Source organism: Pelophylax lessonae, assembly GCF_965119305.1.
Source record: "Pelophylax lessonae genome assembly, chromosome: 1".
Classification (NCBI taxonomy): Eukaryota; Metazoa; Chordata; class Amphibia; order Anura; family Ranidae; genus Pelophylax; species Pelophylax lessonae.
Genome location: NC_138768.1, coordinates 693,983,923 through 693,996,943, shown reverse-complemented (window position 1 = coordinate 693,996,943; position 13,021 = coordinate 693,983,923). Strand labels below are relative to the sequence as shown.

The 13,021-nt window shown below is 45.1% G+C and overlaps 1 protein-coding gene across 2 annotated transcripts in view; it reads left to right on the top strand.

Moving 5' to 3' along the window:
- PALLD (palladin, cytoskeletal associated protein) overlaps window positions 1–13,021 on the top strand; it is a 505,650-nt gene that overhangs the window by 150,225 nt on the left and 342,404 nt on the right. Inside the window, exon 1 of one of the 2 annotated variants that reach the window (XM_082252317.1) lies at window positions 1,151–1,300. The exons of the other annotated variant lie outside the window; for it this stretch is intronic. Within the exon in view, the coding sequence (XP_082108443.1) occupies window positions 1,242–1,300 (59 nt within the window). The 5' untranslated portion in view covers window positions 1,151–1,241. Of the gene's footprint in view, window positions 1–1,150; window positions 1,301–13,021 lie in introns of those variants that run through there. 2 annotated transcript variants of the gene reach the window in all.

Here is a 13,021-nt window from a genome sequence, read left to right as displayed (position 1 = left end):
ATCCGCCTGTCAGTTTTTTTTGGCGGATCTGATCGGATCCTCCATGCAGCTCTATGGGGCAGCGGGTGTCAGCGGAGACACCTCCGCTGACACCCGTATCCGATCCTGTCCGTGAAATCTGGACGGATGGAAACCCTATTTTTCCATCTGTTCAGTGATCGGATCGGATCGGATGAGAGCGGACAGGCGGTCCGCTCTCATCCGATCCCCCATAGAGAGCAGCGGGGGCTGTGACACCTCCCTCTCCGCACTGCAAGCGGAGACGGAGCTGTCATCCGCCGGCTCAGAGGGGATCGATCCCCGCTGAGCAGCACGGATCCGCCTTCGGAGGCGGACCGTGTGAAAGAGCCCTAACTTACACCATCTACTGCTCTACTGACACTGTCCATGTTTTAATACATTTTAAAATGTTAGTTTAAAACTATTTATAAGAGTGTACGTGTCTGAGTGTGTCTGTGTATATATATATATATATATATATATATATACAGTGTATATATATATATATATATATATATATATATATACACACGTGTTCTTGAGCTTTGGGGTGCACACCCTAATGCAATTGGCTGCACACACCTATGACCTATGATCGCATCTTTCAACTACTGATCAAATTCCATTTTCTTGTGTAGCATATTGATCGATTGGGTTGTTGACTATAGATTGATTCTTCTTATCACGAGAGACCAATTGGAAAATAAATCGATCATTTACCAAAGCATGTATGGACACTATTAACGGATGGGGGAATTAATGAATTTTCTTTCACACCCTAGCGGGCTGAATGGTTGCAATTGGAGCCATTTCTGGATGGTCTTGGCGGTTCACTTCCGCTTTAACCTAGGTCATGCTTGTCCTTTGCCTCTATACTTTCAGCTGAAAGGTGTCTCTCCTCTAAGAAAGTTGCTAGAAATCCCCAGACAATGATAAGGATAAGAAGGAGGAGGAAAGGAGGGAAGATCACAGCAGCAGCTACCGTGTTAGGTGTTATTTTTGGATGTTAGCATTCCTCCCCAAAATACACACCCTGCTTTAGCAGCTCCTATTCTGCCCACACACACAGAACCCCCTCCCAGGTCTGCCTTGACTCCCATGGACTGTGTAGTAAGCAGGGCTGGTCAGCAGCCAGGAGAGGTCTAGCACATGACTTCCTCCTCCTAGGCTTTGTTGTGTGAGATCAGGAGGACCTGAGAGAAGGAGGAGAACGTCTGATCACTGTGTGCTCTGCTGTGTGCATGTGCAATGTCCTGATCACATCCTCAGCTACAGGACTGCGAGAACCTCACCATCCATGGTAAGTCAGTGCTACTGGGTCACCTCTCCTCTTCTCTATGTGATCGTGCATTATAGCACTGGGGATAATAGCTCTGATCAGAGAATTTAGCAGTGATCGTGGATTTTAGCACTAGCAATGTTAGCTGTGATCAGATTTTAGCAGTGATCGTGGATTTTAGCACTGGCAATGTTAGCTGTGATCAGATTTTAGCAGTGATCGTGGATTTTAGCACTGGCAATGTTAGAGCTGATCAGATTTTAGCAGTGATCGTGGATTTTAGCACTGGCAATGTTAGCTGTGATCAGATTTTAGCTGTGGTCGTAGATTTTAGCACTGGGGATGTTAGCACTGCAGTGATTTTGGATTTTAGCACCAGGGAATGGTAGATGTTAGCAGTGGTGATCGCCTGTAGAAGAGCTGGGTGACTTTATAAATAGTTGTTGGTGGATGTCAGTGTGTGTGACTCTGGAGAGGAGTTTGTTCTCTGGGACTATGTGACGTTGGTGCTGTGCTGTCACCCAGCAGGGGACTGTCAATCATTGACTCAGCGATCTGATCAGTGCTCTCTAGTGTTTGTAAAGCCATCAGGGGGAAGAGGAATCATTGCATACAGATGGGCTCTGTGCATTTATCTTCATCATCATCATCCTCACGTGTCCCCAACTTTTCCAGCACAGGCATTGGTGACAAATAAGTGATCCCTGGAAGCTGTGCTGTCATTCCCCTGATCCCAGGACTATGGTCAGTCTCCAGTGCTGGGAATTCCAGTAATAATGGTCATTATGTATGATTGAACTAATCAGGGCATTACATAACCACTCCAAAATCCTTTTTAATGTGATGTGTGCAATGCACCTGCTGCTCAGCAGTATGGATTGCAGAAACAATGAACAAATATTACTCAAAAAGAATCAAAATAATGACAGTGCAAGTTCCATAACAAAAACAGCTCTGACATAGGAGAAATAACATCACAAAACAAAGAGAATAACCCCTCCATTCTCCTTGAAGAAGAGACATTTGTCTTTTTTTTCAATGTAAATGCCGGTGTCACGTCGGATAATGCCTTCCGTTGGATAGTGCATCCGACGGACTGCGCATGCGCGGTAACGACGTATCCGTGCGCCGAAACAACAATGCGATTACACGTGTTGTTACACCAAATCACAATAAAAGTGATATTATACAGTAAGCTATAATTTATCGCCTGTTCACATATATGCGAATCGCTGGGGGCTGTCAATACAAAGTTAACGACACCCCCAGATCAGTTTGCATATCGCAGTGCGAACTGTCAATTCGGACATGAATCGGATCGCATAGGTGTGAACACACATGTGATCCAATTCTGGGGCAGACCAAAAAAAGGATCCTGTGTGAGTTTGGTCCAAATGTGATGCGAATTCAGCCATACAATCTGTATGGCTGAATTCGCAACGCACAGACTTCTCATGTGATTTTCAGAGCAGTGCAGAGCGCATCACATGTGATGTTTGACATCGCATATGTGTCAACCGGCACTTATGCTGAAACATGTAGGTTGCTTGTTTTCCGGATTTTTTACCTCTAACTACAGTTTGTATGGCTGAATTCGCACTGAAATTGCACTAAACATGCAAATGACCCTTTTTTTTATCCGCAGCAGAATCAGATCGCATGGTGGTTCCGATTCTGTGCGAACTTGCAGATCGCTCTGCGATATTCGATCTCAACTGGGGTTGTCGTTAACTTTTATTTGACACCCCCTGCGTATCGCATATGGCAGTGTGAACTGCCAGGGGTGCGGATGCAATGCGGGAACAGGCTGTATATTCGCAGCGTTCCCGCATCGCAGAAGTGTGAACTGGGACTCAAGTGTTACTAAACCCACAACAGTAAAATCAGTCTGTATATGCAGTAAAGAATGCTATACTCACTGTGGAGCCTAAGGCTGGGTTCACACATATGATATATATATATATATACAGTGGGTACGGAAAGTATTCAGACCCCCTTAAATTTTTCACTCTTTGTTATATTGCAGCCATTTGCTAAAATCATTTAAGTTCATTCTTCTTCCTCATGAATGTACACATAGCACCCCATACTGACAGAAAAACACAGAATTGTTGACATTGTTGCAGATTTATTAAAAAAGAAAAACTGAAATATCACATGGTCCTAAGTATTCAGACCCTTTGCTGTGACACTCATATATTTAACTCAGGTGCTTTCCATTTCTTCTGATCATCCTTGAGATGGTTCTACACCTTCATTTGAGTCCAGCTGTGTTTGATTATACTGATTGGACTTGATTAGGAAAGCAACACACCTGTCTATATAAGACCTTCCAGATCACAATGCATGTCAGAGCAAATGAGAATCATGAGGTCAAAGGAACTGCCTGAAGAGCTCAGAGACAGAATTGTGGCAAGGCACAGATCTGGCCAAGGTTACAAAAAGATTTCTGCTGCACTTAAGGTTCCTAAGAGCACAGTGGCCTCCATAATCCTCAAATGGAAGACGTTTGGGACGACCAGAACCCTTCCTAGAGCTGGCCGTCCGGCCAAACTGAGCTATCGGGGGAGAAGAGCCTTGGTGAGAGAGGTAAAGAAGAACCCAAAGATCACTGTGGCTGAGCTCCAGAGATGCAGTCAGGAGATGGGAGAAAGTTGTAGAAAGTCAACCATCACTGCAGCCCTCCACCAGTCGGGGCTTTATGGCAGAGTGGCCCGACGGAAGCCTCTCCTCAGTGTAAAACACATGAAAGCCCGCATGGAGTTTGCTAAAAAAACACCTGAAGGACTCCAAGATGGTGAGAAATAAGATTCTCTGGTCTGATGAGACCAAAATAGAACTTTTTGGCCTTAATTCTAAGCGGTATGTGTGGAGAAAAACGGGCACTGCTCATCACCTGTCCAATACAGTCCCAACAGTGAAGCATGGTGGTGGCAGCATCATGCCGTGGGGGTGTTTTTCAGCTGCAGGGACAGGACGACTGGTTGCAATCGAGGGAAACATGAATGCGGCCAAGTACAGGGACATCCTGGACAAAAACCTTCTCCAGAGTGCTCCGGACCTCAGACTGGGCCGAAGGTTTACCTTCCAACAAGACAATGACCCTAAGCACACAGCTAAAATAACGAAGGAGTGGCTTCACAACAACTCCGTGACTGTTCTTGAATGGCCCAGCCAGAGCCCTGACTTAAACCCAATTGAGCATCTCTGGAGAGACCTAAAAATGGCTGTCCACCGACGTTTACCATCCAACCTGACAGAACTGGAGAGGATCTGCAAGGAGGAATGGCAGAGGATCCCCAAATCCAGGTGTGAAAGACTTGTTGCATCTTTCCCAAAAAGACTCCTGGCTGTATTAGATCAAAAGGGGGCTTCTACTAAATACTGAGCAAAGGGTCTGAATACTTAGGACCATGTGATATTTCAGTTTTTCTTTTTTAATAAATCTGCAACAATGTCAACAATTCTGTGTTTTTCTGTCAGTATGGGGTGCTATGTGTACATTCATGAGGAAGAAGAATGAACTTAAATGATTTTAGCAAATGGCTGCAATATAACAAAGAGTGAATAATTTAAGGGGGTCTGAATACTTTCCGTACCCACTGTATATATATATGTATATAATTGGAAGGGTGTTTCTCTGCATTCAATTCACATGACAGGCGAATGTGACCGGCTCTCAATGGACCTGGCTCACACAGGTCCAGGGCGGCCGCAGTCCGCATTCAAAAAGAATCCTATGCGTCTTTGGCTCTGAATCAGGTGCAAATTCAGGCAAAAGTTCACACCTGATTCACACCTGATCTGGTGAACAGGGACGCACCGGACCCCAGGCATGAACCCGTGGCCGCGTATGTGTGGATCCGGCCTCAGGGGTTAATCCTCTGCATTGTGTGAAAAGGCTGTTTGATCTTGTCTTCTCTGATCCTCCCCTTCTTCCACAGTCTCCAAATGATCTCCGTATAGAACAGAGCCTTGGAGGCACTCTGCACAGGACCAATCCATTCACACAGTGCCATCTTAAGAGCATTAAAGGGCTCCCGGCAATGCAGTGCACTGGGGCCCTGTCTACACAATCACCCATGAGAATAAAAATGCAAATTATTGATAAGGCAATATTTATTGGTACAGAAGTGCCAGGCTATTGACAGCTTCCAAGTTGGGTGGCTGGGTCCGGTGAACACACACACGGACGGGAGTCAGACTCGACTGTCCTATGTGTGCCTGTTCCCGTGGAGGTGGACAGGCATTCCTGCAGTTGTGGGCTCCCCCTCCACGGCCCAAGTGGCCTGACAGAAGTGCAGGGCCGACGGGCGCTTGCCACCTGCTAAGTTCGGCGGTGGGATGCATAACAGAATCAGGACTAATGCTTGACTGGGGCTGGGTTGCTGGGCAGGTGGGGCCCCCTGTGCAAGTGGGGCCCCCAGGCAGCTGCCCAGTGTGCCCATTTGGTAAGATGGCCCTGATCAGCACTGTCCAGACAGAGGGTCAGGGGTCCTGCAGCCTCATAGGACAGTCAGAGGAGAATAAAAACTCCTACAAGCTTTAACCAGTGCCTGGCCAGACACTGACAGAAGTTATAAGACTGCTTTATAATGCTGAAAAGAAAAAGGTATTTAGCAGTTTATATTTTCTAAAATGATTGCATTTCCATGTTCTGTGTACTGTGGGAGACCAGATACAGTGAATGCAGGGTCCTGGGTTTGGTAACACTTTAAATAAATAGATTTTATGCTGTCAATGATTGAAGTCACTGATTGCATTCATCCTAAATCTACTGGTAGAACTATAGACAAAACTGTTTTTTTTTTTTTCATTTTGGATAGAGCAAGGGAGGATTTTTTGTCACCATTTGTGTCCCATTGCAGAGATTTCCCTTAATTTCCTGTCCCATAGCCAAACAGAAAGGGAGAAGAAATCAATGAGAATTAGGGGAATTTCCTAGGGACCCCCGGGTCACCATAACTAGTGTCCCCATTGAAAGATTTCCCCTCTATTACTTTTCTGAGAACTCGAAATTTGGGACTTTCTTTTACTTTTCACTTTCAATTATAATAGTAAACAGGACAAAGAGAGAGGGTGAATCTCCTTAACAGGGGCAAAGACAGCAATAAAAACTGACAAGCGTTCTAATCCCTCCATCCTTCTCCATCCAAACCTAAAAAAAAAAAAAGTAAAAAATTAATTTTTGTGCACCAAACCATTAATGCCATTACACAAGTTCTATATGCTGTTACACCAAATCACATTAAAAGTGATATAATAAGCTATAATTAAGGCCCCCCTGGGGGCTGAAACATGTAAGCTGCTTGTTTTCTGCATTTTTTTTTTAATTATACCTATATTAAACAAATGGATTTTATGCTGTGAAGGATCCAAGTCAGTGATTGCATTTGTCTTTAATCTTTTGAAGTCAAATGGGTCCATTTATAATATTGTTCGACCGTGTGGGCCAAAATAAGGAAACATTTGTGCCAATGTTCTAAATTATAAATATGGACTACAATATGGACGATTACCGCTGTGGAGTAAATACTGTAGCCAGTGAGGAGAAGAGCTGCAGGAGGGAGAGGAGAGATGGGTGTATATGGAAGGTCAATGCGATTCTATCATGCAACAAATTGACTATTTATTGATTACAGGTATTTATATAGTGCTGACAGTTAACACAGCAATTTACATAAACTTACATTCACAAATCAACGTATTGTTGTGGAATACTTTTATTTATTTGGCACATAAAAAGCTCAATAAGTGTCACCGTAAGGATTAATGCACATTTACAGTGTGAAAATCAGATGTATTTCAGGAGCCTGGAGCAGCAGCCAGCAGCCTGTCAAAATCAATGATGTACGATGTGCGCACATCCAAGCGGTAGTCGTTTACAGGGCCATATATGTGTACAGGGACTAATGCCTTGAATGCAGAAAATCCCTGATTTTGACTGCTGGCAGTGGGCTTTACGCACAAGCTGGGGCTCCCAAGTTCTGAAATACACATGATTTTTAAGGTGTACAGGCAAATATTGGCAGCACATTGGCTAAGTGGTTAGCACTTCCACCTAGCAGCATTAGGTTCATCGGTTTGAATGCCAACTATGGCACTACCTGCTTGGAGTTTGCATGTTCTCCCTATCAGGGCTGCTGTTAGAAATCACGGGGCCCCGTACAGATTACCTGGCAGGGCCCCCCCAAGAAAATATTAAAGATATATTTATCTAAAGTTACAACAAAATCACTATTAGCAGACACAAATACAACATAACTCACATAATTCCTGCTAAATCTAAAAGAAAAACCGATGTTAATAAATAAAAATGAAGATGAGATGAAAAAAATATACAGGCTGGGCATTTGGAGCTCCAGGATCAGAGAGACAGAGGGAGAGAAACAAAGTTACAGATAAACTCAGGAGCAGAGCTAACATTAGAGCCAGTGCTGGGAGGGGGGCCCACACAGGGAGGGCGATTAGTGAGGGACAACTGTCTCTTTCTCAGCAGATAAAAGCTGATAGCAGGGAGAGGGACAGATCAGATTCAGGTGCTGGAGTAAGATTTCTGTATTTGTTGTCCATCACTAATCCCCCTCTCGGTGTGGGCCCCCCTGTGTGCTGGGGCCCCCTACAAGAGGGCTGGTGGTCCACTATCAGCAGCCCTGCTCCCTATGCCTGTGTGGGTTTCCTCTGGGTACTCTGGTTTCCCCCTACACTCCAAAGACGTGCTGGTGGGTTAATTGGCTCCTGTATAAATGATCCCTAGTATATGCATGTATGAATGTGAGTTAAAGTGTTACTAAACCCACAATAGTAAATTCAGTCTGTATATGCAGTAAAGCTTGATATACTCACTGTGGAACCTAAGGCAGATTGATCCTGTTTTCTCTGATCCTCCGCTTGTCCCCCATCCATCTCCTGATAGTACAGAGGCTTGGGGACAAGATACACATGCTCAGCTTGGTGTGTATTGCTAGAGAGTTATTTTTTTTTTTTTTTGGGGGGGGGGGGGGGGTGCATGTGATTAGCACAATCAGCACTGTCTAGACCAGGTATGTCCAACCTGCGGCCCGCAACCGCAGGCAATGCGGCCCACTGCCCCCTGACAATATTTTTATTTTTTTTTGCTGGGGAGGAAGGAAGTCGAGTCGAGGGCACGGCCACAGCGGCTTACAACTAACTGTAGGCAGAGGGTGCCTCGGAGGGGATCATCCACTAGTTGTGTTAAATTAGTGCTGGGGGGGAGGGTGGTCGCAGCAACGCGGGAAGGGTGCAGCAACATTTTATTACTTATATACTTTAACTATAGTATATATTTTATATGCGGCCAGAGAAAATTTCTCTACACTCAATGTGGCCCAAAGAAGCCAAAAGGTTGGACACCCATGGTCTAGACCAGGGGTGGGGAACCTATGGTTCGGGGGCCGTATGCGGCCCGCAAAGTCATTTGGTCAGGCCCCCTGTGCAGCTGAGTCTGTGCCTCTCAGCTGATCTGTCAGAATGGAGCCGATGCTTTCTGTATAGTTCCTGCTCCGTTATGACAGTCTGAGTGAGTCACAGGCGGAGTGATATTAAATGCACTTCACCTGTGACCAATACAAGAAACATCACCTCTTCCTCCAGCGTGGCGCTGCTACACTTCTCCTTGCCAGCATTTCCCTCCAGCAGCACACACAGCAGTACCAGCCAGAGCCAGCAGTACCAGCCAGAGCCAGCAGTACCCACAGCGGTAGCAGCCAGAACTAGCAGTACTTAAAGCAGTATACCAGCCAGAGCCAGCAGTACCAGCCAGAGCCAGCAGTACCCACAGCGGTACCAGCCAGAGCCAGCAGTACCCACAGCGGTACCAGCCAGAGCCAGCAGTACCCACAGCGGTACCAGCAGTAGCCACAGCAGTACCAGCCAGGGCCAGCAGTACCCACCAGCAGTACCAGCAAGCTGTACCCACCAGCAGTACCCGCCAGCAGTTCTTTTCAAAATTTGCCACCACAAAAAGTCGACTGCGCTCCAGACTGACCAACGCAAACCTGGAAAACCAGTTGCGAGTAGCAACATCATCAATACCAGCTAACATCACACACCTCACCAAAAAGAAGCAGTTGCAGCCATCACATTAGGGGTGAGTTAATTAAATGTTTGACCAAATATAATAGGCGCATTTTTAAGTTGATGATTTTGTATGGCCCCCGAATGATTATATAAATACCCGAATGGCCCTTGGCAGAAAAAAGGTTCCCCACCCCTGGTCTAGACAGAGGGTCAGGGGTTCTGCAGCGTCATAGGACAGTCAGGGGAGAATGAAAACTGCTCCTACAAGCTTTCACCAGACACTGATAGAAGTCACAAGACTGCTTTATACTGCTGATAAGAAAAGGTATTTAGCAGGTCATATTGACTAAAACTTACATTTCCATGTTGTGTGTACTGTGGGAGACCAGATATAGTGAATGCAGGGTCCTGGGTTTAGTAACACTTTAAGCTGGATACACATTATACAGTTTTTGTTGTTCAATTTCTTTTAGATTTGCCTTCACCTATGCAGTGCAAGGGCCTGCCTGATTGCATACAATTTGAAAGTGTTTAGGTTTGATATGATATTGTTAAACCTAAAGGGAAGTTGGACAAGAAATTGTATAAAAAATGTATGGTGTGTAGCCAGCTTTAGGAACCTCAGATTGTAATCTCCTTGAGGGCAGGGACTGTTGTTGTTGTTCAGTTGTTTATTTGTGTCTGACTCTTCGTGACCTCATGGACCATAGCGTGGCAGGCTTTTCTGTCCCTCACTGCCTCCTGGAGCTTGCCTAACTTCATGTTCATTGTTTTGATGATGCTATCTCTCCATCTTGTTTTCTGTCGTCTTCTCCTTTTTCCTTCCATGTTTCCCAGCATCAGGGTCTCTTCCAATGAGCTCCAAAAAACAATAAGGTGAAACCACCCTTCTCCTGCGCTTGGTATCCAAGCCCCTCAACCACACTCCTCACGGGACTGACAATGGCTTCTTAGATGGCTACTGTCTTGCTGCCCTTAACGGACTGGGGTCGTCCACCGGTACTACAAGCAAAAAGAACAAAGAAAGGGCGCACCGACCTAGCGCATTATCCTCAATAAAAGGCTTTATTTATGTAACATTAAAAAATGGCTACTCACAGACGTAGATAAACATAAGGCGTGTCAAGCTGATTTGCTCAATTGTCCGTGTTTAGTCCATATAATCGTCCATGACCGATGAGATGACTGACGCGTTTCGAGGCATAGCCTCTTCCTCAGAGCCACTCTTCCAATGAGTCCTCTCTTCGCATTAGCTGGCCAAAGTATTTGAGTTTCAGCTTCAGGATCTGTCCTTCCAGTGAATATTTAGGGTTGATTTCCTTCAAGATTGACTGATTTGATCTTCTTGCTGTCCAAGGGACTTTCAAGAGTCTTCTCCAACGCCACAATTCAAAAGCATCAATTCTCCAGTGTTTAGCCTATCTTATTGTTCAGCTTTCACAGCCATAGGTTACTACTGGGAATACCATAGCTTTGACTGTACACCACTTTGTCCGTAGGGTCCCTGCTTTTTATAATATTGTCTAGGTTAGCCATCGCTACAGTCTGGGTCTGCCATGATTTTGGAGCCTAGGAAGATAAAATCTGTCACTTTCTCCATTTCTTCTCCTCCTATTTGCCAAGGAGGGATGGGATGCCATGATCTTAGTTTTCTTAATGTTCAATTTCAGGCCAGCTTTTGCGCTCTCCTCTGATGTGAATGTACAGTACAATATATAAGTATGTAAATCACTGCATAAATTGATGGCGCTATAAAAGCAGCTGAAATAAATAATTACACACATATGCATGAAAGAGGGGTTGAACACGTAACATATTTTTGTCATTCAATTTAATAAATCAGTATGGGTGCTGTCATAATGAACTGTGTTTGTAGAGGCTTGGCTGCCACAGAAGGGAATATGCACACTGGCGATTTTGCTAAGGCGATCATCACGTATGATCAACCCCATAGTAACTCCTAGTGATTAGGGATCAATCGATACGCATAGCACAGTGGAATGCAGAATATATTGTCAATTAATTATTGATGATAGCACTATGCTCTAAGTTTGTGCGATTGATTGATGCTACACGCAACTACATGTGTAACAACCACAAACAATCGCAGTTGATTGTAGTCATGTGATTGTACTAACAAAAATCACCCATATGCCCAATTCTAGGAAGCTTATATGCAGCTGACAGACAGCTCTCCAGAATGGTGTTGGAGCAGATGGGCAGCGAATGGCAGTGCTGGAAAAAGGTCATCCAGAGCCCAGGGAAAAGATGCCAAACTAAGTTCCCCTCCTTCCCTTAAGGTTAGGGTCAGAGCGCCCTCATCCCTGCAATAAACCATTGTGCCCAGGGCAGCCTCCCTCCTGCCCACCCCTTGTCCCAGCCCTGGCAAATGGTATGAAGTTATGCGGAGACCACCAGCTCCCAGGAGGGTCAGAACATTGCCTGCCTACTATCTGTGTGGACTGGCATTTTGTTGACTTGTTTGTTGAAGAAGCCAAGAGAAGGCATGTGAAGCTTTATCCACAAAAATGTACTTATCTGTTTTATATAAAGTGCCAAAACGTCTGATTATCCGCTATTGATTACGCAGAAATGTAATAAGCAAAACAAAAAAGTAATTTCAGCCAAGTGTCATCTGCTCCAGAATGCTGCAATCCCTGTGACTTTGGTATTAAAATCTATTTTTACTATAAACATGGAGCTAGATTATAGTGACGCTCCTCTAATCCACCTAACTAAAAGCAGACCCCTATTTCTAACCTCTTGTAACAGTAGACGTCCACCTCTGACAACCCCCACTTTTCTGCAGGATCAGGATCTCCGGTGAGAGCTGTTATTGTGGCTTTTCTTTTGAGGTATAATGTTACTATACGAGTGTGAATAAGAGAAAGACAGGCTTATCTCTTGGCGATTGACCAAAAAAAAACCCAACACAACCAAATACTATATCCCCATCAGGATCAGTTAGTGACTCAGAATACACTGAAGCCAAAGCTTTAACATGACAGCCAAGGAACGTACATTCCCAAAGGAGAGGTCGGTAATGGCAGCCCTCATACTGTTTCTCATGGCAGAGTCATTTTAAAGTCAATAAAGTAAAGTTGTGGTCACTTCGGTAATCCAATCATATTCAAAAATCCTGCTTTTTTCATTTCCCTGCTCATGATTGGGTATTCAAAATAGAATAGCATCTTTCATTTACAAAGCTGTGTTAAAATTAATTTTGTTAGGTGAACATTCTTTACTATTTTAGTAGTGCCCGTAGCCATGGGTGTTGTAACTTAAAGCGGAGTTCCGGGCACGAAAACGTTTTTTTAATAAACATACCCCCGGGACAGTCAGGGCTAGTACATTCCACAATGGCTAGCCTCTGATCTGTCCCGGTTCGCACTTACCTGCAAGAAGAAATACTCACTTATAACATTTCTTCTCCAGCGTTGCCATCTCTGTTGTGGGCAGCTGAAGCCGGCGCGATCCTCTTCTGCGTCCTCTTCCGTGTCTTCTTCTCCCAGAATGCACCTGCACCGACCCCTCTCGTCACTTCCGGTGCGGCGCCGCATTCCTCCACAGCTTCTGGGCATGCCCAGAAGCTGTTTAGCAGGGAATGCGGCGTCGCCCCGGAAGTGACGAGCGGGGTCAATGCCGTCGCATTGATTCCTGGGAGCGATGACGTTCAGCTCCCAGGAATCATCGCAAAGGAGG